Source organism: Euphorbia lathyris, chromosome 6, assembly GCF_963576675.1.
Source record: "Euphorbia lathyris chromosome 6, ddEupLath1.1, whole genome shotgun sequence".
NCBI lineage: Eukaryota > Viridiplantae > Streptophyta > Magnoliopsida > Malpighiales > Euphorbiaceae > Euphorbia > Euphorbia lathyris.
In genome coordinates, this window is record NC_088915.1 from 21,692,933 (window position 1) to 21,720,869 (window position 27,937).

Below are 27,937 nucleotides of genomic sequence, written 5' to 3' on the forward strand. Positions count from 1 at the left end.
AAACTAAACAACTAAAAAAAATAAATATTTATTTTTTTTATTATTTTTTTTTTTAAACGAACACTTTAAAAAAAACGTAAAAGAAAACTAAAAAGACTAAACTAAAAGATCAATGTATAATCTAAATAAAATAAACCTGAAAAGTTTTATTAAAACTTGGGTTGCCTCCCAAGAAGCGCTACGTTATAGTCGGTGAGCTCGACATAGAATTCCCGCCTAGGTGTATGCTTCTACTCGCGTTAGGAACTCGAACTCCTTAACAAATAACCCGTACCTACAAAACGGATTAAGAGCCTCAAATAAGTTTAATGAAAGTAGGAGGCCGAATTTAAACATATTATGAAAAAGTTTGGTTTGCTCCCTTTTGGATTCTCTTGGTAGGTCGAAGAGAATGAAAACTTCTGAACAAGGAGTAAATCCAAACTTTTCGAACTTTTGAGGAAAAGGTAGTTGATATACACAAGCTTCGATTTGATCATTTATTTCTATCACATGATTTAGAATTTCAGATTTTGAACTAGGGTTGCTTACCGCTTCCGGTTCTTCACTTACCTTGAGTGATGCATGTGACAGTGGACTTGGTTCTACCTTTTCGTCATTCCTCAAAGAGATGGCTTGAGCTGATTCCCTTTGTGGGATTTCTATGTTTTCCTTTATGCTTGGGAGGGCATCTCAGGAGTGCTCTTGCATCTCACGGTTTATTTGAGCCAATCGGTTGCTCAAGTCCTTGCAAACCTCCTCATTGATTGTAAGGCGGGCTGATATTCCTTTCAAAAGGGACAACACCTCATCTCGTGAGCTAGAGGGTTGTGGAGGAACTTGGCTTGCTTGTTCGTAAGGGAACATTCCCAATTCGTTTTCCCTGTGCTCATTAACAAACCTATTTGGAGGCCTCAACATGTTAGGGTTCCCGTAGGACAGATTTGAGTGTTGAGGTCTCCTCCAATCACTACCATAAAAGCTGTAAGAATTGGGGTTAGAATTATACCTTTGGTGATTACCCACAAAACTTACACTTTCATTGGTGTTGAGGCTCTGTTTCGCCATCAAGATATCCATTTTCTCATTTAAGTCGGCCATGGAGGGATTGGGAGCCTCATTCTCCAGGGCATGAATGTATTGTCTTGATGGGATAGTAAACTTTTGAGCCTGCCACTCGACTTTTTCTTGCCAATTCATTGATCAGAGAATGATGAGAAAAAGTGAAGTTCTAGCACAAAAGTTGATAAGTAACAGTATACAGATATGAACAAGTATAGAAAAGTATAAAGAAATTATATATCAACAAGTATAGAGAATAAGTATAAAGAATTATGTATAAACAAGTATAAACGATATAAATAAGGATATTCACAAAAAGAATCGCATATAAACAAGTGTATGTATAAGCAAGTATATGTATAAACAGGTATAAATATGAACAAGTATAAATATAAACAAGTATTAACGGTTATAAACAAGTATAGATAAACAAGTATAGATGATATTCACAGAGATATTCACAAAGGAATGCCTAAACTAACAAATCGACCTTTGGTTCGATATTGCAGAAGAAATAAATCCCCGGCAACGGCGCCAAAAACTTGACGCGGCCTCGCGCGGTTGTGGAGCGAGGCCGATCTTAGGGATAAGTGTACCCCATCATTATCAAGTAATAAATTTCTGGTTAAGTCCAGGTTATCGTCCACAGGATTTATTTCTACAAGTATCGAGCTACTCGGTTTCAGGTGTTATCTAGGCTTAGGGGGTTTTGAGTTGGTTTTTCTAAGTTAATCTACTCCTAGGTTGAATTATACTATTCCTAGCTAAGTTATCTGATTCTAACTAAGTTATTCTACGCCTAATTAAGTTACTCTACCCCTAATTAAGTTAAACTACTCCTAATTGATCTTTCACTAGATGCAATTACCCGAAGGAACATGGTATGAATGATAATAATGAAGATAGATTGTTAGGTCTATTGAGTAAAAACCTAATCTGAGTCACTTGTATTCAAGGCGATTAACCCTACTTACCCTCCTGAAGTTCCTAGCGCGTGATTCCCTAAGGCCGAAACTAGGTCTAAGGCTCATTAAATTGGCGCTTAATCAACTAAGAGGTTGTCAATCTCCTAGGCTCTGACTAGGTCAGATTCAGCTCGCAATATGTGCCTACTAGATTTTGGGGCTTTTGAATGAGTTAAACCAATTGAATAAAGCGTAAGACAGAGATTAGACAAATAATCATAGACAAAACAAGAGCTAAATTATTATTAAAGGCGAAGATAAATGTCACAAGATACAATAAGCTAAGTTCGGCAACTGTATCAAAGAGTACAAACAAGGAAAGATAAAAGGAGATACAAAAATCCCTTTCAGGGAACCTGTTTACTCTGCAGCCGGTGACCTAATCTTAAGGACGAACCTTGACAATTCCTCGAGAAAAGCTTTGAAGGAGCTTCAATGGAGGTTTGAAGGATATGGAGGAGATGGAGAGGAATTACAAGGGGGAAGCTAAAGTAATTTACAAATAAATGAAAGATAATAATTTACATTAGAAAAACTCTATTTATAGGCGTGGCTCGGCCCTCTTTTTGACCTATTTTCGTGTCCTTATGCAGGTAGGAAGTCGTGGGTCCGTCGTGGCATCGTGGGGGCGGAATTGGTCTTTTTGACCAATTCCCGCAGGTCTGCTCGCCGAGCAGGGCGAGCTGCTCGGCGAGCAGGCCTCTGGCGGCCTGCTTGGCGAGCAGGCATCCTGCTCGCCCGAGCAGGCATGGCCTGCTCGGCGAGTAGGCCTCCAGAGGCCTGCTCGGCGAGCAGGCATGGCCTACGGAGGCCCGTTCGTCGAGCATTCTTGCCCGGTATGCCCCCGCGTGCTTGCCGACTGCCGTCGATGCTTTTTTCGTCCGAACTTATACCTGCGCATGTACAGAAACTCCAGATAACATTAGTCCAAAGGCTAAATTGACCCGCCAATCGCTTATTTTGAGCAAACGCTTCGTTTGGTGCAACTTTTGACGGACCAACTAGCTTCAAAAGATAACGGAATTATACTATGCATGCTATTTTGGCCGTAAATGCCTAAATTGGTCATAAAACGAGCCTGAACAACGAAAAGTAAATAAAACATTTCCAATTTCTAACTAACTCACACAAAAGCATTTAAATGCGAGAATTGCTCGCTTATTAACTAAATAACGCTAAAAACCGTTCTAAAACCGTACCAAAGATAGGGGTTTTTGACCCCTATCAATGACTATATATAGCTTGCATCTCAAGCTATCAAGGTACACATTCACACAATCCTAGAAACCCTACTTTGTCAATTCGGTTTGCTCTTTCTTACTTTATACTGACTTTGGCATCAGAGCTTCCTCCCGTCGAACCCAACGACGCCCCCACAGGGACAGAAGCTAATCGGAAATTCTCCACAAGTCATCAGGAAACAAGGGTGGAAGTTAATTAATACTCCAAATATTTTAGTGAGTTGAATGTTTAAAGCTAAATATTTTCTAAAGGAGGACCTGATACTCTCCAAATTAGGCAATAATCCTAGTATGGTTTGGAGAGGTATTTGGAGTGGCCTGAGTATCCTTAAACAAGGAATGAGATGGAGGGTGGGAAATGATGAAAGTATTAAAGTATGAGATGACCCATGAGTTCCAAATTTAGATGATTTTCGTGTCAATTCGTTTATTCTCCCTGGACTGTCTGATTTGAGGGTGGCAGACTTGATGGATGAAAGTGGGAGGGGCTGGGATATGAATAAGTTGCATGAGTATTTCAGTGAATCTGAAGTTTCTACTATTTGTGATATTATATTGTCAATTACCCCTAAGGAAGATGTCAGGATATGGCACTAGTCCCAGAACGGGTTCTAAAATGTTAGATCTGGGTATCTCACATGAATGAATATGGCGAATAATAAAGTGGGTCATGAGGGATGGAAGAAATTGTGGAATCTGGAAATCCCGCCAAAATAAAAAATGTTTATCTGGAGGGTATCATCTAATTGTTTGCCCACTTTGACTAGGCTAGTGATGCTCGTAAAGTATATAACATTTAATAGGACAAATGTATCCTATCGCAACAAGTAATATTGTGCTAAGCACGAGATCGAACCACAAAGACTATTTGTTATAACTAACAAATTTACCTAGAATGATCTAATTGTTTAGAGAGTTTGGATAAAGGTTTGGGTTTGGAATAACTAATTAACTAAATTGAAAGCAATAATAGGATAAAGTGAACAATTGACAGGGTAGAAGGTTTACAATCTAGGCTGAGGAATCCTTTGATTAAATCCTATGTATGAGTTTAGGGAGTTCAGAGTTATATTTTACCAGTGATTTGAAGGTAATTGTCCTAAGTGAAAGACAAATGGGATCAGTATTCGTCTATCCTATTCACATGCATTCGGGTGACGGCTTGATTAGGCATATACCCTAGGTCATGCAAAGCATTAGGTTTATTGACAACTAAGGCTAAAGCTGTAGCCCAGCCACAAAGCCTCATTCCTAGTGGTCTCTAGCGAAGTCAGGTTAATACAAATTCGGTATAGACGATTCTGTGGTCAGGTTCTCATCTATCTATAATCCTATTTAATGTCAGGGTCACATGCATTAAGCACATTATATACATAAACAGGCTAGTTGATCATTATCAATGTTCATTTTAGCATAAATCCTGTTCCTAGCAATATCTAGGCATTAAGCTTGCATAAACTGATCAATCAAAGGTCCTAAATCCCTAATCATACATATTCATACAATCAATTTCATCCCCATCCCAAATTGGATGGGGATTAATTCATAGACAAATTAATCATAGCAATAGGAATAATGGAAAAGAGCTTCAATTGAATATAAAGGTAAAAGACAAAAGGGAAAGAGAGAAGAAATCTAGAACCCGTTTGTCGATTCCAATTACAAAATAGAAGATAAAGCGCTTCCCCCATCAATCGTTCTTGAAGGAAATAAAAACTAAAATTAATCTAACCTAGAAAGCTGGAAATCTAATCTAAAAAGCAAAAAGAACTATTCTGAAATTTAAGTCTACATTATGACGACTCCCCCCGAATAATGAAGATTAGCTCCCTATTTATAGAGTTAGGGAGAAACCCTAATGTCTCTGGGGGCAAAATGGGCTATTACAAAGTATTTTAATGGGCTTCAAGCCCAAATCCACGCATTCCAGCAAGGGGGAAGGCGCTGGTGCGCCTTTCCCCGCCTCGTCTCGTCGAGACAAGGAGTGTCTCGACGAGACGAGGGCCTGTCTCGACGAGACAGGTATTGTCTCGATGAGACAGGTCCTAAATGGGACGATTTTGCTCCGGCTTTTATCTGTTTAGGTCCCTGGGCTTTCGAAAAGTGCTCTAATGGTCCCTGATGAATTCCAAAAGTGCTTTGACGGTCCCTGAATAATCCGAAAATGCTCCAATAGGCTTGGGTCTGGTTCGAAAATGCTCAAATAGTCCTGAAAAACCATAAAAACACTGAAAATGCCATAAATAATGGAAAATACTAAATTTAACTAAAAACTATCAAATTAATACAAAAACTTAACTAGAAGCTAATTAAAACAATCTAAATTAATCCTAAAAACCCTATATAAATGGGAGCTATCAGCTAGTCCAACGAAGAGTCCCGGTATCAATTGAGTGTCCGGTTTGTGTGGAGGATGATGAATCTGATCGACATTTATTTACAGTTTGTTCTTTTGCAGGTGATCTATGATGAATTGTTGGTTTAATGGTCCCTAATGTTGGAAGTTTGTCATTCTCACAATGGTTATTGGAGGAGCTAGAAGCTGCACCATCAGAAAGATTAGTCAGAATCTGTTGCGGTTTAAAAGCGATATGGGAACACCGGAATAGAGTGCTTTGGTGAGAAGAATGGTGGCCAATGGATATTAGTTGGTGTACTATACTTGATGACACTAGGGGACTGGAAAGCATTCTCGTCTATGTGTAAGCGCATTGGGCCACCTAGAGCTGCTTCTGCGCTTTCTGCAACTCTAGGAGTTGATTCAGTGGGTTTGGGAGGGACCGACGCTAGAAGAGCGACCATGAGGCGTTCTACTACTACTACGGCGCTGGACGAATCGAGATATGGGGCGAATCATGGAAGGCTTGCTGGTACTGTGCTGTTTGATCGTGAGGGAGCTGCGAGGCCTGCAGCGACCACTATGCATTGCCTGCGGAACGTGATCGCCACGCCTTCGACTTTGAGTTCGCCATCGGTTGGTTCAGTGAAATGCAACACAGATGGGGCGAGCTTTGCGGGAGTCAGAAGCTGTGGATTGGGAGCGGTTGTTATGGACGAGACATGCCATTTTCTGTTTGGGAGCAGTTCTTAATTAAAGCTGTAAAGGAACCAAAGATCATCGAAGTACTTGCAGTTCGTACGAGTTTGAGTTGGCTTGCTAGCCAACATTTCATAAATGGTGTCTTTGAATCGGACGCCATATTAGTTGTTGATGTGGTTAATTCTGACAGACAAGATAATTCGGAGTTCGGTTTGATTGTTCAAAACTGCATGGATATCATCAACTCGCATTCTGGTTTTAAATTGTATTTTATTCATCATTTAGTGAATAGGGCTGCTCATGTTATGGCTAGGCAGACTTATTTCAATGCTAACGATAGTCTTTTCAGTGTAATGCCTATATGGCTAGCAGATGTTATTCGTGAGGACGCTGATCCTACTATTTAATAAAGTGCAATTCTGGATAAAAAAAAGTGTATTGATTTACTTAAAAGATAAGTTATTTCATATAATAAAACAAAAAGTTAATAATTAAGTACAAGAAAATAATAATAATCATCATATAATTAACTAATTAATTAAAATGGTGGTTAAATAATTGAGAAGAGTTTGATGATAAATACTTAGGGGTGTTTAGTTGTTACTTTTCGCCCTTCTTTTACATTTTCACTATGAAAATAAGAGTTTTAGGTGTTTGGTTGGACACATCCTATTTACATTTTGTAGCTGAAAAGTAGTTTTTTTTATAAAAGCAGGGAATTCATGCTTTTTGGAAAATCAACCTTTCAAAAAGCAAACATCAAACCGTATTAAGAAACAGCAAGCATCAACAACAAACGGTAGGTAAAACGAACGGGCTCTCAATATGCATTGAAATATAATTCCAACATGTCAATCCATTTTTAATTCAAGAAATAGAAAAAAAGGCTTAATAAATACGCAACCCTCTGAACTTGTCTTTTTTTTTTCATTTTACCCCCTATACTTAAGGGACAACCTATTTACCCCCTAAACTTTTAAAAAGTCACCCAATTTACCCCTTCTCTCTGACGTGGCGCTTGGATTCTTACAACCTTGCATTTTGCTAGGTCAGCGCCACGTCGGAGAGGAGGGGTACATTGGATGGTTTTTTGGAAGTTTAGGGGTCAATAGATTGTCCCTTTAGTTTAGGGGGTAAAAAAGTGATAAATTCAGGGGATTGCGTATGTATTAAGCCAAAAAAAACACACAAATAAGAGATTCAATATAATAATTGATTTTTATTTTACTTTTAAATTTAAATTTTTTATATAAATATATTAGTTGGATGGGTTGAGCCGAGATGGGCTTGAGAATTAGTTTTTGTAGCATAGCCCATCTTGGTCCGAACCCGATGTAAATATTGTACGGGCTGGGATAGGCTTAGACAAGGTAATTACGTATCAAATCTGGTTAGGTCCGATCCAAACCCGGCCCGACCCAACTCATTAACAGGTTTACTTTCTACATATCCTATTGAAATTGCTGCCCCTTCTCTAGGGCCGGTCCTGATAATTTATGGGCCCTAGGCAAAATAATAAAGGGAAAATTATACAGAAATTCATCTATTAAAAGCTATTTACAACTATGTCAAGTCATAATTTTGAATTATGTCAAACTAGTAAAATCAGCACTTTTAATATATTTTAAGAATTAGAATGTATAAATTAGAAGTTTAGAATATATTTTCTAGGGTTTATGATTTATGAATTTGAGTTTAGAATTTTTAAATTATGATATAAATTTATAATATATAGAGAATAATGACATATTAAGAATTAAGTTTGGTGATATGACTTAGTTGTAGTTTTGTACTTAATTATGATATCCATGTATTTGACCCAATAATAAATAAAGGCCCCTTTAATAAAAAAAATTATATAAAAAAATTAAAATATATTTCAATACATGATAAATAAAAAATATTTTATTACTAATTATACGATATATATTATTACGTTTACTAAATACAAGTTTATCCAAAATGAAGGATGTTTCATAATTCTTTAAATTATGAATTAAACCCCTATTTGACCCGTGTGATATCTAAAATTTTATCATTTGACTAATATGGTATTATTTGATAACATTTGTCTATTAGAATATTTCCATAAGGGAAATTTAACTCATTTTATATAAAAAAAATAATCTATTTGTTAAATGTTTTGCCAATAAATTTTTTTATTTTATTTTTCTATATAGACTTAATACGTGAATAAATGAGAAAAAAATTTAATTCCTTATTTATCTACATATTAAATCTATATGGCTAAAAATTAAATCAATTGCCGCATGTACATATGGCATGTCAAAAATTGTGTCATGTGGCAAAAAGAAATAACAAATTCATTAATTTTCCATCCAAAATGGGTTAAATGCCATTTATGAAAATGTTACTACAGTTAAACCTCGATAGATGAATATTCGATAAAGTAATAACCTCGATTATATAATAAATTCTTCCGGTCCCGACTTGGGCCAATGGACTAAAGTAATAACCTCGCTAAATGCATTAAGTAATAAAAAATATTTAAATCCTATATATATATATATACCAAAACATTTTAATCAATCAACTAGAAGTCATTTCTTCTGAAAAAATGCATCTATAGTTGATTGTTTTTTCTTTCCACCTAAACCAAAATGAACACCATTCTTAACTCTTTGTAGTGCAAACACAACTTCTGGTATATTTTGCTCATGTTGTAGCAAGTAGTTGTTTAAGGTGACCATTGCTTGAAAGGCCTATTTTGACGATACATTTGCGACAACACAACTATCATCTGACTCTGGATCATTTCCATCATTATTGTTCATTATTGACTGGATAATTTCTTCGTCTGTAAGCGATTCCATAACTACATCATTCTCGCTAGGATAGTTCAAAAGATGTTCGACATCCATCACATTTCTATAGCATAAATTAGAAATGACACCACTTAATCATTGGATATCTTCATCTAATTGACCAACTTCTGGTTCAGGAATATTAGCATCTTCTGAACGAATCTTGCAATTATTTGATTGATTTGTAATTATGCTAATGTGATAATTACAAATCGATCAAATAATATATTTCCGAAACAAGATAATTACATATCTAATGAATATTTATCGATAAATGAATAATTTATTCATTTATCGATAAATAAATAATCTCGCTTAATGAATATTTTTTTCTGGTCCCAAGGATATGCATTTATAGAGGTTTTACTGTAAATGGTATTACAAAATTTTGGATACCACAAAGGTTAAATATGAGTGTAATTCTTAAATTAATCCTCAATCTATATTAAAAAAAAAAATCAAATTGGGCCTCTTTTGAGTTTAAAATATTAATTATTTGGATCATTTAAAACCTAAATAATTTTTAGAGATTTTTACGTAAATATCAAATTTGTTACAAAATTAAAATTAAATCATTTTATCAAAATTACTTTTCAATATGCATTATTTTTATATATACGAAATAAAATATATTTTTTTTATCTATAAGGAGGGGCAAAACCCCTGAGGAACCAAAGAAAAACGAAGAAAAAGGAAAACGTTATGCACGGGTCATCCTAGGAAGACCAGTACCACAAAGATCTGAATACAAAATGTCCTGGATGCCTGCAGGAGGCGCATCACACTCGTGAAGACCCAAACTCAAACTCTCTGCGTAGTTTGCCATCCAATCTGCATCCCTATTACCTTCCCTTAAGACATGGACGAGCCGCACCTCCCAGTCTCTTTTATAAAATTCACGACACGAAGTAAGAAGCCAGTAAAAACGGTGTCGCTGAACCACATCCTGACTAACAAGTCTAATAACTACCAAAGAGTCCAACTCAAACACAACCTTGCGGTAATGTCTATCCCATGCATACTTAAGACCAAAATACAAACCCCATAGCTCAGCCAGTACCACTGTATAAATGCTAAGATTCACTGCAACGCCCCCTAACCATCTTCCAGACTCATCACGCAACACCCCACCGGTCGAAGCGAAACCTGGGTTACCTTTACTAGCTCCATCACTGTTGAATTTAATCCAATCGACACCCGGGGGGTCCCACCTTACCAGAACATCTCTGACATGTCGTTCACTAAACCGATGCTCCACACAAAACACATTGCTAAACTCCTTTGATTTAGAATAAATAAACTCCAGTTATTCGGGGGGGATAGCAGTGCTAGGCTCAAAAATAGAAATACACCGCCATTTCCAAATCCACCATACCGTGGACGCAAAAAGAACCGGCCAAGCAATACCACGTCTTGTCCCATGTGTTACTAGCCCGTGCCAAACCCAATCCTCAAAACCTAAACCATTGAACCTGACCCAGTCCATAGTAGGTATCAGACCCCGCCAGACGTCAGTCGCCTGACTACAATCCTGAAGGATATGGATCGTCGATTCTGGAAAACCACACACTTTACACGAGCCATCCTCACTTAAGTGATGAGCCACCCTCTTAGCATTAGATAATATACCATCATGAAGCAGAAGCCATAAAAAATAGCGAATTCTTTCCGGAATATGCAGGCCCCAACACGCCCTCCAATTAGTATCTGAATCAGCACTAATATCTGTTGATTGAGTCAGAGCATAAGCAGTCGACACACTAAAATTCCCTGAATTTGTGAGGCGCCATCGCCAAGAGTCATTACCCTCTGCGCTCGGGAACAACACCATAGAAGCAAGATGAAATAACATTGAACACGGGAGGAGAGTACTCAGCTCATTCCAGTTCCAGTCACCAGACGAGTTCCAATACGATGCAACAGTCCTATTTCTATCCGCAACAGGTATATCCGAGACATAAATTTCTGTTAGAGGCTTCTCCCCAACCCAACAATCAGACCAAAACCTTGTATTCAGTCCATTACACACATGCCGCTCCAGCCCCTTCATCAGCAGCTGTTTGCTTAGAACAATACATTTCCAAACATGGCTTTGTTTACTCTTGTTTCGAATCTGATCCAGATCAGTACGCCCTCCCATATACTTATGCCGCAGCACGTGAACCTAGAGAGGCGCCTCGTCAATCAACAGTCTCCAACCTAACTTCGTAGTCAAGGCTGTGTTAACATCTCGCGTACGTCTAATACCCAAACCACCCAAAAGACGCGGTTTACAAACCAACTCCCAATTCACAAGCGAAATGCGCTTCTTACCTAGTGAACCACCCCAAAGGAACCGCCTATTTAAAGCATCCAACTGCCGGCAAATACTCATTGGAAAGAGAGCTGTTTGCATATTATAAGTAGGGATAGCAGACGTAACCGCCCTAATAATAATAGTCCGTCCTGCAAGTGATAAACATTGAGACTTCCACCCACTCAGCCTTCCCTGAAATATACGAAATAAAATATGATTTTATACTCTAATTTAAAAAATTTAAACCCAATTTATAAATTATAAATTTTAGTAAATATATGCTAAACTCTTAATTTATAAATTTTAATTCTTAAATTATTTTTAATGATTTTATTTGTTTTATATAGTTTAAAGTATCATTTTGACAAAATTATAAATATAAATAAATTTTTAAAAGTGAATTTATATTCAATAATTTAAAGAAATTGATTTCGAATGTAAAAGATAGGACAATTTAAAAATATGGTGTCACTAATTTAAAAAAAATGTAAAAGATAGGACAGTCTAAAAAATATGGTGTCACTAATTTAAAAAAAATTGACTTCGTCTAAATGGAATTCTGTTCTGGTCTAAAAAACCGCCCTAATAATAGTAGTCCGTCCTGCAAGTGATAAACATTGAGACTTCCACCCACTCAGCCTTCCCTGAAATATACGAAATAAAATATGATTTTATACTCTAATTTAAAAAATTTAAACCCAATTTATAAATTATAAATTTTAGTAAATATATGCTAAACTCTTAATTTATAAATTTTAATTTATAAATTATTTTTAATGATTTTATTTGTTTTATATAGTTTAAAGTATCATTTTGACATAATTATAAATATAAATAAATTTTTAAAAGTGAATTCATATTCAATAAAATATGATAAACATTGAGACTTCCACCCACTCAGTCTTTCCTGAAATATACGAAATAAAATATGATTTTATACTCTAATTTAAAAAATTCAAACCCAATTTATAAATTATAAATTTTAGTAAATATATGCTAAACTCTTAATTTATAAATTTTAATTCTTAAATTATTTTTAATGATTTTATTTGTTTTATATAGTTTAAAGTATCATTTTAACATAATTATAAATATAAATAAATTTTTAAAAGTGAATTTATATTCAATAATTTAAAGAAATTGATTTCGAATGTAAAAGATAGGGTAGTTTAAAAAAAATGGTGTCACTAATTTTAAAAAAATTGATTAGAATTCTTAAATTATTTTTAATGATTTTATTTGTTTTATATAGTTTAAAGTATCATTTTAACATAATTATAAATATAAATAAATTTTTAAAAGTGAATTTATATTCAATAATTTAAAGAAATTGATTTCGAATGTAAAAGATAGGGTAGTTTAAAAAAAATGGTGTCACTAATTTTAAAAAAATTGATTTCGTCTAAATGGAATTCTGGTCTTCTGGTCTGGTCTAAAAAGACGCTCTGACCGCGAATCGAACACATGAAGCTTTGGGTAGAAAGTTCTAGGCTTTACCACCAGGAGACTCACTTGACTATAATACAAACCGCCATATATATACATTTATATCTGATAAAATATTTGGGCTCCCTTACGGCCCTAGGCCAGCGCAATCCTGATCTAGGCCCAGGGCCGGCCCTGCCCTTCTCTGCTTACTGAAGTGAAAAACCAAATTTATTTATTTTTATAGAAGAAAAATAAAAAATCAAAACCCTGAAGTACGAATTTAGGGTTTTTGCTGCTGGGTTGTAAAGTGCAAACTGAGCTACTTATATCCTTGGACAAAATTTGAATTTTGTATATATTCTTTGGAATCGTAGTTAATTTGTACTACAATTCCATCTAATGAAGGGCGACATTGAGCTAATGGACGTCGAATACCCAGGTTTGTGTTCTTTGTAAAAATGAATTCATGAAATTCCATTTATGCTTCAAACTTTTTTAATCCTATTCATTATTATTTTTCCTACATTTGTCCATAATCTCAGTCAGGGAATTAGACAACGAGGTAAGTGAAGAGGAAGAAGAAGAAGAAGAGAAAGAGAAAGATACAAAAGGAAGCAGAAAAAAATCCAAATCTAAAAAGAAATTAGCCATTGAGCACAAGGATCAGTTGCAAAGACTTAAAGAAAAGGTTGGAGCTTTTTCTCATGAGATAAAATATATCCTACGATTAACATCTGGTTCAAGTTTGCAATATTATTAGTACTGTAATTATACTTCAATAATTTTTCTCAAGTAGTTATCGTTTTCAGTTTGGTCGTTCTATTGTAGACAATTCCATGAATAGTTAGGAAATATATTGAAATTATGAGATGTTAGCTTGTTGTCTGGAAATGTATAGCTACTTGTTGTTAAATACTACGAGGACATCTTCTGGTGAAGTTATCAGGGGTTTCTTTAGAATAAGGAATTGATGGATTTGTTTTTTTTTTTAATAGTTTTGTTTCAAAAAATTGAATAGAATTTTCACTAAATAGTTGTTTTATTGTCATTGTAGTCTCTTGAATGTACACATTGGATTTAGAATATAAAAGGTGGTCTTACTTGATCCATTTTCTGCAATATGGTTGAAGTGTACTTTTGTTCTTCAGCTGCAAATGTTTAAATCATCATTCATGCAATTACGGGGTGTTTGTTACAAGGGATATAGGAGGCGGGATAGGGATAAAAAACACGAGATAAGTTATCCCGTGTTTGTTTGGGAGATAGAAGAGTGGGATAGATGAGGGATAAATCTATTATCCCTCAAATCCTATACCCAGGAGGGGGTGGTATAAGAAGGTGGGATAAGCTCCTGCGATTTTAATAGGATGGAAAAATCCATCTTATCCCTCAAATTAATGTTATGTAGTTTAAATAGGGTTAAAATAGTAAAATTTATTATTTTATCCCTATCCCATATACCAAACATTGAATAATAATTCTCGACTATCATATTTTTATCCTTATCCAAACCATTTATCCTTATCCCTATCCCACCTTTATCTTTATCCCTATCCCAATAGAATACCAAACGCCCCGTTATAACTAAAAGGTCAAATTTCTATGTATGCATTATAACTCATGGATTCTAGTAGGTTCAAATCACTTGAATGATACAGATTATGTATAGGCCTTCTTTGTTGAGTATATTCTAAATGGAGATGAGTCATTAAACCTGCTCAAGAAAATTATTGAAACATCTACAGTATAGGTCTGGTTATACTCAAATTCAGCTAAGGTTTGCTCGTTTATATCGTCTTTTGCAAGTTTATTTATACTTAAGAATGTAAGTTAAAAATTTTATGTTTCGAAATTCCCAACTGAATTGAACCTAAGATTTTCTTTTAGAACTGATTATTTGAAAAGATTCAAATATTCTACATTTTCAAATAAGCTATCTAGAATGAGTTCACAAGAGGTGCAATTTTGAGAGAAATATAATGGAGTGTTTAGATTGGGTTGCTAATAGAACATGTCTGCCTCAGGCATGTTTAAAATCCATGCACTAGTAGATATGTTCTTTCAGGATTTTGAGATGTTGGTGATTGGATAACCAGCTTGAGGATTAAAGAGTAAACATACAAGTTAATAGGCTGCTGATGCAGCCAAGTAGATTGAGTTGCTGTATTAAGTTGGAATGAAGGCGTTATGCATGGTTATGAGGGTAAAAAACTCTTTGTATTTAGGGGATGTGAATATACATTTGCATTGTATTGAATAATCAGAACGTGTAAAGCTAAGAGTTATTGATGGTTTGGATCATCAGGATAGCCTTGTTACCAATCAAGTTTTACTTTGCTTTCCAGTGTTGACAGTGATCGTTTTTACTATTTTTTACAGGACCCTGAATTCTTTCAGTACTTGCAAGAGCATGATGAGGAGCTTCTACAATTTACTGACCAGGATATTGAGGTGAGTGCATAACATGTTCAAGTATATGATTCTTCCAGACCAGTTAGCTAATTTCATTGCTGAATTATACCTTTGCCATTTGTACAGGAGGATGATGTGGAGGGTTCTGATGTGCATTTGGATGAAGAAACTGATGTTCATCAGTTTGCAAAAGAGGAGGAGAAAGCTTCTAAAACTACTATTACTACAGCAATGGTTGAATCTTGGTGTAATTCAGCTCTGGAACATGGAAAAATAGGTCCTGTTCGTTCTCTAATGAAAGCTTTCAGAATTGCATGTCATTATGGTGATGATGGTGCTGATGACTCTTCAATTAAGTTTACTATCATGTCCAGCAGTGTCTTTAATAAGATAATGTCATTTATCTTGAGCGAAATGGATGGAATTCTTCGCAATTTGTTGGCCCTTCCAGCTTCTGGTGGTAAAAAAGAAAATATAAATGTTTTGATGAGCACAAGAAAATGGAAGAACTACAGTCACTTGGTCAAGTCATATCTAGGAAATGCATTGCATGTCCTAAACCAAATGACGGACACAGATATGATAGCTTTTACAATACGGCGTCTCAAACATTCATGTCTATTTTTGGCTGCTTTTCCGAATTTATTGCGGAAGTACATTAAGGTATGTTGTGCTAGATGTCATTTCTCTTGAAGTTAATAGCTTTATCAAAGGCTTAGTTATCTGAAATCCCTTACTAATGATCTTTTGGAGCTCATGATTGTTGCCCCCAATATTAAATTTGTTTTTCTTTTCCAATTATCTACATATATTTAATCCGTTAAATTTAAGCACTTCAGATGCCCAAAGTTTTACTTATTATGTCTTAAAAAACTTTTTATCTCTAAAATTGTACAGCAAAGATATCGTTTTGATATATATATACTGACAGATTGCCCAAAGTTTTACTTATTATGCCAATCAGATTGCTTCCCCTCCCTTTCATGTCCTCAAGAATCTAACTCCTGAACCTGCCACTGTTTGGTCCTGCATTTATCGTGTCAAACCTAATGATTGAATTCAATTTGATGTATATATACTGACAGTTCAAATTATTTCCATCATGTTCCTATGCATTTACCAGCTCATATACTAACCATATAGTTTTGGTGAACGTGCTTATGTGGAAAATGTTGTTTATGCTTTTGAGTTTTGATATCAAAGGGACCAGAGCATCTTGTTTATGTAATTCCAGTTGTGGCACATCTTTATGATGAATAAGGTTTATAATCATCACTTTGTTAGCAGAACTGAATAATTTTCCTCATTTTTTCAGGTTATCCTTCACTTTTGGGGTACAGGAGGAGGTGCCCTTCCTATTGTCAGTTTTCTTTTTCTGAGAGATTTGTGTATTCGACTTGGATCTGACTGTTTAGATGAATGCTTCAAAGGGATATACAAAGCCTATGTTTTAAATAGTCAGTATATAAATGCTGCAAAGTTACAGCACATCCAATTTCTTAGGAATTGTGTCATAGAACTTCTTGGTGTGGATCTTCCAACTGCATATCAACATGCCTTTGTTTACATAAGGCAGTTGGCGATGATTTTGCGGGATGCGATTACCATGAAAACTAAGGTATCTTTATATTTTCCTTTTCAATAGATGGATTACATATATTTTGCAACTTGTTCAAATGAATTTTGAATACTCCAAATTTGACATGACAAACAATTGGATTGGCTGTATCTCCTATTCTGCTTCTGTCTGTCTCCTAATGTGACAGTTCACACTCAAGGTTTTTTTCAATTGAGATATTGTTGTCAAACTTGTACTTGAATACTTACAAACTTTTCGGTTGATGGCGTATTTTGTGGTTTTCCCTTGGGTTCTAAAATTGCAGCTTCAAACTTTTTTTCGGTTGATGGCGTATTTTGTGGTTTTCCCTTGGCGCAACGGTAAACGTTGTTGTCGTGTGACCAAGAGGTCACGGGTTCGAGTCTTAGGAGCGGCCTCTTGCCAAATAAATTGGCAGGGGAAGGCTTGCCCCCAGTACACCCTTGTGGTGGGACCCCTCCCCGGACCCTCGCTCAGCGGGGACGCGTAGTGCGACCGGGCCGCCCTTTTTTTTTTTTAATGTAATTAACCATAAGATGTCGGTGGCGGAGATGCGTATGTTGAGATGGATGTGTGGTCACACGAGAAAGGACCGGGTGCGTAATGAAATAATTAGGACAAAAGTAGGGGTCACATCTATTGAGAATAAAATGAGAGAAAACCGACTAAGGTGGTTTGGCCATGTGAGACGTAGAGCGCTTGATGCGCCGGTTAGGAGAACCGAAGAGTGGCAAAGGGATGTGGTGGTGAGGGGTAGGGGAAGACCTAAGCAAACTTGGAGGAGGGTGATCGAGAGTGATATGAGTTTATTGGGAATTGAGGAAAATATGGTAGTGGATAGGACGGAGTGGAGGGAGCGAATCTGTGTCGCTGACACGACTTGATTTTCACGGTTTTATATGATGGTTCATGTTAGCCGACCCCGAATCATTTCGGGACTAAGGCTTTGTTGTTGTTGTTGTTGTTGTAATTAACCATTTTGAATAATTGCTTGGCGGTCTATATCATTTGGTCAAATTTCTGAAATTCCTTTCATTTGCTGGCTCTAAAGGAATCATTTCGCAAAGTTTATGAATGGAAATTCATGAGTTGCCTTGAGCTTTGGACTGGAGCAATCTGTGCTTATAGTAAAGAAGCTGATCTTAAGCCTCTTGCTTACCCATTGACTCAAATCATTTCTGGAGTTGCCCGCTTAGTCCCATCTGCTCGATACTTTCCCCTTAGATTGAGGTGCGTCAGAATGCTGAATCAAATTGCTGCTTCTACTGGTGCTTTTATACCGGTTTCTATGCTCCTTCTGGACATGTTGGAGATGAAAGAATTGAATATGCCTCCAACTGGAGGTGTTGGAAAAGCTGTTGATATGCATACCATTCTAAAGGTATTCTTTACTCGTTATTTTGTTTAATGTTATCATTATAGTTTATGAGAATTTGGAGAAATTTTAATCCAGGTGAACAAGGCTACCCTAAAGACAAGAGCATTTCAGGAGGCATGTGTGTTTTCTGTGATTGAAGAACTCGCGGAACATTTAGCTCAGTGGAGTTACTCTGTTCCTTTCTTTGAACTGTCTTTCATTCCTGCTGTGCGGTTGCGTAATTTCTGTAAAGCTACAAAAGTTGAAAGGTTTCGCAAAGAAACAACAAAGCTTATTCGTCAGGTAAAACCTTTAAAATAGTGGTGGGCCAATGAAATCGGACTTATTTTGGAATATTAGAGTATAGGGGTTGGAGAATACTCCACCTTTTCTTTATTTGACTGTGTTGTGTACTTGTGTATGAATTTGTTATTAGCTATGCTTGTTGGACACAGTACTAATGATTTTGCTCTTTCATGTTCCAGGTTGCGGCTAATTCTAAGTTTACAAATGAAAAGCGCATGTCGATAAATTATCTACCAAACGATCCAGCTGCAACTTCTTTTCTTGAGGTATGCAGATCTCTGATTTCTTTCCTTACTCTGTGCTAATTGTACTACATATTTTTGTGGCTCTTGTGGTACTCTGTGCTAATTGTACTACATCTTAGTTAAAGAACTTTCCTCAAAGAGAATAGATGATATATATGGATGCCGTTTTGATCTTCTTCATATGTCTACCTATAGTTCCAAATGCTGACTAATGAATCTACATTGTGTTGTAGGATGAGAAAAAATTGGGAGCCAGCCCTCTGTCAAAGTATGTTGCAATTCTGCACCAGAGAGCTCGGCAGCGAAAAGATTTTTTGGAGGAATCCAGGTTATCTTTACTTTCTGGCTGAATTAATGATTGTTGTTATTTCTTATAATCTTCGAACGAGCCAATTGTTAACATGTTTGTAATTTTCAGTGTTGTTGTGGGGGAACGATCCTCAACCTTCGGAAATCGAGTGCCAGAATTTGAGGATGATGATGGTAACGACAACGATGATGATGATGATAAGAGCGGTAAAGGTGCTGCTGTGTTTAGTTCGAGCTGGTTACCAGGAGGCGAATCCAAGTATGTCGGCTCTCTCTAACTCCTCATACATCTATCATATATGCACTTGTTTCTTGATTGGATTTCCTTCTCTTATCCAATCTATTCACAAATTACAGTCTAAGAATACTCAACTCTTTCACTTTTAGGGCCAAGGAGGATTCTAAGGAGAAGGAGAAGACGGAGAAGAAGAAGAAGAAGAAGAAAAAGAAAAAAGGGGAGCAGCAAGAAGACTTGGCATTGGATGAAGATGTTGTGGAGGATTTGGTACTTAGTTCTGATGAAGATGTATCTGCAAATGAATCACTTTCTTCTTCTGATGATGATGATGATGATGAAGATGAAGACGGGAATTCAGTGCCTAATGAATTGCAAAACAAGAAGCAGAAACTTTCTGAAAAGTCGTCCAAGAAGAAATCTCGTCCAAAGAAATTTAAGAAAAAGTTTTCTGGTGAAAAAGGTGATCAAGCAAAATCCTTTACTCCTACACGGGACAGCAAGAAGCCAAAACCTTCTGAATCTTTTTCAAAGAAGAATGGCTCTTCGCAGACAAAGAAGAGGAAAAGAAAGCACACTGGAAAGTAATTGATGCCAAAACTTGGGATAAGAATTACAAAGTTGAATCTTAGAAAAAGAGCAAACCTTTTTTTTTTTTTTGGAATGAAAGAAATTGATTACAAGCATTTTCCTCAAATTCCACAAGGAATGCTTCTACTAATATTGATGAAATCTTGAGTTTTGTTATATGTTAGGGAATTGAATCCTTAATAGTATTATTTTGGTAGTAACAGTTTATTTATTTTTGGCTTATTACATCATTTGTCTGTTGAATTTGTCCAAAAAGCTTGATTGACCTTCTGAACTTTCAAAGTGTCCCGATAGCATAAAATGTTGAGTTAGTTTCCTAAACTTACGTAAAATGTAATCAATTGATCACTTGGTCGCAAAAAAGTAAGTTAAATACGGAAGATGTATTTCACGCATTTTAGAATGTTATTACATAATTAAAAAATAAATTAAAAGTGAAATTACTTGTTCAACTATACAACTTGTCTTCTCTAATATATCCCGATTTTGGTCGTTTTACTTTTTTTAAGACTCGTACAATACATGTTCCACATTTAACTTACTTTTTTTGCGACCGAGTGATCAATTGATTACATTTTACGCAAGTTCAGGAAGCTAACTGAACATTTTATGCAAGTTGAGGTGGCTATCGAGACTAGGGGTGTCAAAATGGGTTAATGGGTCGTAAACGGGTCGTGTCAACCTACTCAGGTGACCCGTTTATTGAAACCCAGACACGACTCGTTTAACTTAACGGGTTGACACGACACGACTCGGTTAAAACACGGGTTGACACGGGTCAACCTAGATAACCCGTTTAACTAAATTAATTAATAAACAGGTCAATTTTTGACACAACCCGTTTATACTTAACGAGTCAGAACATCCTAAACGAGTTATCTGACCCGTTAACACTTTAAACTTTCAATAAAAAGTCAACAAACCCATTCAACAACAACATTAAGTTCAAGTTCAACATAGTCAACAAACCCATTAAACAACATTAAGTTTAAGTTCCAACATAACAAAACATAAAAAAATCCAAATAGTTCAACATAAGAAAAAAACGCAAAATCCACAAAACATGAAACAACAGTAAGAACAAATAAAATCATAACATTCAATTGACAGCGGCGGAATTGGCGTCTTGCTGATTAGGCTTTGATTCATGGGATTCCAAGTGCAATTCCATCAACTCCTTTTCAAGTTCATCAACCTCCTTGTAGTTTTCATCCACACCTAAAAAAATATAAAACCAAATCATCAAAATATTAATTCAAGTATTTAAACCAAAAAATAATCAAATTTTGTGAAAAGAGTTTACCATCAATTTCACAAGAAATCCAATCTTTAGTACATAGCAATGCTTCCACAACATCAGATTTTAATGCACTTCTGTATTGGTCAAGAACTCTTCCACTGTTGCTAAATGCACTCTCCGAAGCCACTGTTGTAATTGGAATAGCTAGCACATCCTGGGCCATGGCTGCAATTTGAGGACATCTAAATTGATTTGCTTTCCAATAAGCTAATATGTCTAAATTGATCTTTCTATCCATTCTTGGCTCATCAAGATACAAATCCAACTGAGACTTTTGAGGTGTAAATTCCATAGTATCTAAAGAATCAAATTCCTACAAAATATTACAAATATATTAAAAATCCCATCAAAAGTGTGTTTATCAATGTTTTTTGTCAAATGAAAAAAAATAAGTAAAATAAATAATAGTTTAGAGTAATATACCTTGCCCCAATCTAAAGCAACAGATGAAGAAGTTTGTTGTTGATCCATCATTGAATTGTGATTGCTTGCATTATTGTTACCACTTGACCCACAAAGATTTTGCTGATTTGTAGAATTTTCATACTCAGAAAACAAGCCATACAAATCAATCCTAACTTGTTTTGCTTCGGTCAACCCATCATCACCATAAAGCTTCCTATAACAATACTCAACAAAACCTAGCTTGTACCTAGGATCCAAAATCACAGCAATTGCCAAAATTCTACTATATGCACTCCAATACTTTTTAAACTTCACCATCATTTTTGTTGCCATGGAACTCATATACAAATCATCACTATTCATGTTTTCCTTCAAAGTCAAATGAGCAGTAAACACCAATGGGAAGTACAGATTTGCAGTCACATATTTAGAACCCGAGAAAAGACAAGTAATATCGTTAAAAACTCTAAGAAATTTACACATCTTTTCTACTTTAACCCATTCATCTTCTGATGGACAATGCTTGAAATTAGAATCACTCAGTCTAAGATGAACAAAAGCATTCTGGTAATATAAAGCACTGTCAAGCATCATAAAAGTCGAATTCCATCTAGTAGGAACATCTTGCCTAAGACCTTTTTTCGAATCTAGAGTGCAAAGACTGACACACTCTAAGAACTTGACTTTTCTAGCTTGAGATCCCTTAACATACTTTATACTTTCTCTAATCTTTCCAACCGAATCATCAATTTCTTTCAGACCATCTTGCACTATCAAATTTAAAATGTGAGCTGAACATCTCATGTGAAAAAACTCTCCATGATTCAAAAGACTACCCTTGCTATTCAACAAATTTTTCAACAATTCTACACATGTATCATTAGCACTTGCATTATCCAAAGTGAGTGAAAAAACTCTACCATCAATTTTCCAACCACACAAGAAATTATGAATTTTTTCACACAAAGCTACACCCGTATGTGGAGGAGGCAAATAGCAAAAGTTCAAAATCCTCTTTTGAATAGTCCAATCTCTATCAATAAAATGTCCAGTCAAACAAATATAACCATCAGTTGTAATTGAAGTCCAACAATCAGAAGTAAGGCATATCCTACTAGTGGTCGACTCCAACAAAGACTTGACCTTATTTTTTTCTCTACTATATATCTTCATGCAATCAGCCTTACAGGTATTCCTCGAAACTAAATTCAAATCAGGTTTAAAATACCTAAACAAATCCTTAATCCCATTCCATGTAACAAAATGAAAAGGCAAATCATGTTTGATAACAGCAATAACAACCAACTCTCTAAAATCATTAATGTCAAACTTTGTTTGCACAATTGTTCCATCAGTCAAAGCTATCATGGTTTGACCAATATCTCTAGTATCTTTTCTAGGACACTTCTTTATATGTCGTGACAAGTTACCTGTCCCAAAAGCGCTATCGGCCTTGTATGATTTCCCACAAGCTTTGCATTTTGCAATTTTTTTCTTGTCCTTCAATGTAATACGTTCAAAGTAATGCCACACCATAGAATAACACTTTCTAGGCCTACTCCTCTTTCCCTTGCTCTTCTTACCACTTACATTTGTAGTCTCTCCTTCTCCTTCATCATCTACCTCCATATTATTGACATCATCATCACTGTCGATAGTTTGAATAATTGCTTCATTCCCAATTTTAATCGAACCTACTTCTGTGGTACTAGTCATCTGCACAGTAAAAAAAAACAATAATCAGACATGCTAATAATCTGTATAAAAAACATTAAAAAACAATGAATCAAGAAAATAAACTTAAAAAGTAAATAAACAAATAATGGTCTGTTTCAAAACAAAAAAAAGCAAAAAAACAATGAATAAAAAAAACAATAATCAGATATAAATTATAATCAGATGCATGCTTGAAATAATAAAAAAAAAACAGCAAAGTCTCCACTCCAATATACAAAAAAGAACCAAAAAAATCAGTATAAGACATGCTATTAAACCAAAAAATCAGTATAAGACATGCTAATAAACTTAAAAAGTTTAAAATAAATAAATAATAATTTGTATCAAAAGGAAACAGCAAAAAAAAAAACAATGAATAAGAAAAAACAAAAATCAAACATGCTTGAATAATAATAAAAATAGAAAAGTCTCCCATGTACAAGCAAAGCAACCAAGAAATCAATATATCAGAGACATGCTAATGATCTGTTTAAAAAAAAATCAGTATATCAAATCAAACATGCTAATAATTTCCGAGATTACCTTCTTCACCGAACGGAAGGCAGCGGCGCGGAACAGAACAGCGGCGTGGAAAGGAGTTTCCGGCGGCGGTGCGGAACAGAACGGCAGCGGCGTGGAAAGGAGTTGCCGGTGGCGGTGCGGAACAGAACGGCAGCGACGTGGAATCGGCGCGGAACAGAACGGCAGTGGCGCAAAGTCGGCGGCAGAAAGGAGTTGTTTGTTGGCGGAAATGGGAGAGAAGAGAAAGAAATCGTTGTGGTGGTGTGGTGGCTGCTGGATGTTGTTAGGTTAGGGAATGGAAAAACCTAATTATTTGTTAGGTATATATATGGTCCTAAATTACTATCATACCCTCTATAAAATTTGTTATTTACAATAGCTAAACGGGTTACACGGGTTATATGGGTCGAGTTTGGCGGGTTCGTGAAACAGGTTGACCCGACACGTTAACTCGTCTAAAATTATACGGGTTGTAACGAGTTCGCGAGTCAACCCGCGACCCGACCCGTTTACGAACCGAGTTTTGCAGGTCGACCCGTTTAACCCTTTGACCCATTTAGCCTCAACCCTAACCTGTTTAATTTGCGAGTTACGCGAGTCGTGTTATCGTGTCATGACCCATTTTGACACCCCTAATCGAGACACTTTAAAAATTCAGGGGCCAATTAAGCTTTTTTGACAAGTTCAGAGTAGGGGTGTTCATTGGTCGGTTCGGTCTGAAAACTGAACCGAACCGAAATAACAAAAAACCAAATAGCCTCAAAAATAAAAACCGAACCTAACCGAATAATAATAAATAACCGAACCGAACCGATCGAATTATTTCGGTTGGTTCGGTTATTCGGTTTTCTTACATTAAATTTTTTTATTAATAATTATTTTTATGTAAGGTTAATATTACACCGTTAATGATATTGTTGGGTATTTACGTATATATACAACAATTTTTATTTTTATTTTTATTTTTGGATTGAAAGAAAAAAAATAGAAATTTTATATAGAAATGAAATCAATCTTAATTCTAAATATAAATTAGTGTACAATTATACTAAATTGATAGATAAACATTAAATCGAAAAAACTCTCTGTTATTACAAAGAGTTTTGAAGGAGAGCCCCTGGTTCACCCCTCCCCGGTTAAAGAGGTCCAGTTAGTTGGTTGGAGGAAGCCCAGGGAAGGGGTTGTCAAGTTGAATAAGGATGACTCCTGCCTTAGTAATGGCAGAATTGCTGCTGGTGGAGTTCTACGGGCTCCTCCTTTACTGCAGAGCTCTGGGGGATCTTGTCTGACATTAAACTCGCCATTCGCATGGGTGTTAAAAGACTTTCGGTGGAGTCTGACAATTTGGAGGCTATCAACAGGATTTCGGATAGACAGGCTGTTTGTCTTAAGAGTCAGAATCTCATTAAAGCCATCTTGAGGCTTCGTCATGCCTTCGATTCTCTTACCTTCTCCCATATTTATAGGGAGCAAAACCGCGTGGCGGATCGCTTGGCAGCTGCTGGGCATGGAGGGATGTTAGGTGTTTCTACTCTTTCCGTTCCTCCTTCTTTTCTGTTACCTTCTCTTCTTGAGGATAGGATTGGGGTCAGTCTTCCTAGACTGATCCCGGGTTAGGTTTTTGTTTGTTTGTTTTTTTTTCTTCCCTTCTTACCAAAAAAAAAAAAAAAGATAGATAAACATTAAATAGACCAATAACATAATTAGTTACGGACAATCCAAAAAATATCATGCTTAAAAAATATTTTAATAATATAATAAATCAAATATAACTTAGAACAATAAATAATATACACCAGTTATATAATAAATCTAATTTTTAATTATATTTAATTTATTTCGGTCTATTCGGTTAATTTGGTAATTTTGATTTAAAAACCAAACCGATCGAAATTATCGAAATATTATAAAAAATAAAACCGAAACCGAACCTAATAGACCAAACCGACAAAACCGAAATTCATCGTTTCGGTCGGTTATTTCAATCCGGTTCGGTTTTTGAACACCCCTAGTTCAGAAGGCAAATGATGTATTAAGTGTTTATTTTTTAAATCGAAATAACTTTTCAAGTTTTAAAATCAAAGTAAGTCTACTTTTTAAAGGGGATTTTTACAAAAGGAGCAGTAAAAACCGAAATCTTTACAGAAAAGAAAAAGTTGGACAAGTGAAGTTCGGACTAATCCAAATCAATTCGGTTTGGTTTGTGTCTGGATCAAATAAGAATTATATAATAAATTTCATTTTTCACTATTATCTATAAACAACTATAAAAATTATTAATTTGTTTTATTATAAGTTAATATACTAAGGGGGCGTTTGGTTTGTGCAGAGATAACGAAATGAAATCAAGAAAGAAAAACAAAGAGAAATGAATGGAATGACCTGTTTCAGTTCTACAAAGTGATTCTCTTTGTGGCTGTTTGATTAAAATGAGATAATAAACCAAAGTTGTGTTTTTAACAATAGTTTATATACATACATGTGTCTGTATTAATAAATTAATCACATGTAAATGTAAGAATGAAAATCAATTTATTCAACCATTAAAATCAAAAGATGATGAAACATAGGAAACTGAAATAAAATAAATCAAGGAAAATGCAGACATTCTATTTTAAAAAGAAAATTATCATTTTAAAATAATTAAAAATAAATACCAAAATTGAATAATATGATAAAAGAAAAATATTTGTCAAAATTATTTTTCAGGGTAAAAAAGTAAAAATAAATAAGTATAAGGGATCAAAAGTGAACTTAGTCTAGAGATAAAAAATATAAACAGATAAATATAAGGATCAAAATAAAAATCAAAAAGTAAAATTTAGTCAAAATTATTTTTTGAAGGAAAATATATATATAAGTATAAGGATCAAAAGTGAAAATAATCTAAGAATTAAAAAAGTGACCATAAATAAATATATGGATCAAAATAAAATAGAGATTAAAATAAAATTTTATAAGGATGATAGATGTTTAAATTAGTAAGAGGGGGTTGTATAATGATACAAGAAGAGTTAAGAGTAATCACAAAACTAAAAGAAAGTAAACGAAATCGTTGAATTATGAAAACCAACACCAACACCAACAAAAGGAATGTAACATCTTATTTCTCTTATCCTTTCCTGAAAGCCCAAAACAAACGCCCCCTAAATGTTTATTTTCGTGTTACTTATACTAAGTAACTTTTAACTTGGTGTCCACTTTCGTCATTAATCTATCTACACTTTTCAACAATATACGTACCCTACCCTGCCACACATGAATTCCATAATTAATACTCCATCCATTCTAAAATATAAGTCAATCTAGATTGTTTCACACAAATTAAAAAATGCAATTAATATAGAGTGAAATTAATGAATGTGCATTGGTTAACTAAAAAAAAATTTAACTCTCATGTAATGGTTGGTGAATAAGTCTTGTAATTTTGAAAAACACATAGATCAAGACAAACGTTTAATGTTTGGACCAAAAACCTATACTGAAAGTTCTCGGAAAACTAGAAAGACTTATATTTTGGAAAAAAATTCAATTGCTAGAATGACTTATAAAAAGGAATGCAAAGAGTAACTCAGAGTCTCATGAAGGCTGTATATTGTAACATTGTACATATGGCGGGAGGGAGAAGATTCGATTGAAGGTTGTGCATATGTGAGGGAATTTAGAGAAGGGAGGAAGGCAGCGATACATCGAACCGAATTGAAATACCTAAAAAACAAGAACTGAACCAAATTGCAATTTGGTTCGGTTCGAGTTTTTTTGGGGTTTTTGATACCGTTCTAGCCACTCCGAAATTAGATATCTAGAGTTTGAGTTTTAGTACATGTATACAATTTTAACTCGGAGATGATCCACCTAAAAACTTCCTAACAAATCTCGAATCGAGTAATTAGATAAATAATTTCTATTACTTTCTGATAAGGCATCTGGTCCCAAGCCCAACTAACACCTACCTAAAGCCCATTGTAAGGGCCAATCTCCACATTAGACCAATCCTTCAAGCTTGGAGCTGGACAACCCCAATGATCCCAAGTTGGACAACCAACTGAAGCTCGATGGTATTTTGGACTTATTACGTGCCCAACCAAAGTCTATAAAAGAAGGCC

The 27,937-nt window shown here is 35.3% G+C and overlaps 1 protein-coding gene across 1 annotated transcript; it reads left to right on the forward strand.

Annotated features, from left to right (window-relative positions):
- Nucleotides 1-13,087: 13,087 nt before the first annotated feature.
- Nucleotides 13,088-20,113, forward strand: LOC136232129 (nucleolar complex-associated protein 2). Its single transcript, XM_066021162.1, has 11 exons — nucleotides 13,088-13,275; nucleotides 13,379-13,524; nucleotides 15,216-15,287; nucleotides 15,375-15,911; nucleotides 16,564-16,866; nucleotides 17,897-18,226; nucleotides 18,299-18,505; nucleotides 18,688-18,774; nucleotides 18,987-19,081; nucleotides 19,172-19,321; nucleotides 19,450-20,113. The coding sequence occupies exons 1-11, from the start codon at nucleotides 13,236-13,238 to the stop codon at nucleotides 19,883-19,885; spliced, it is 2,403 nt and encodes an 800-aa protein (XP_065877234.1). The 5' UTR covers nucleotides 13,088-13,235; the 3' UTR covers nucleotides 19,886-20,113.
- The last annotated feature ends 7,824 nt before the right edge of the window (nucleotides 20,114-27,937 follow it).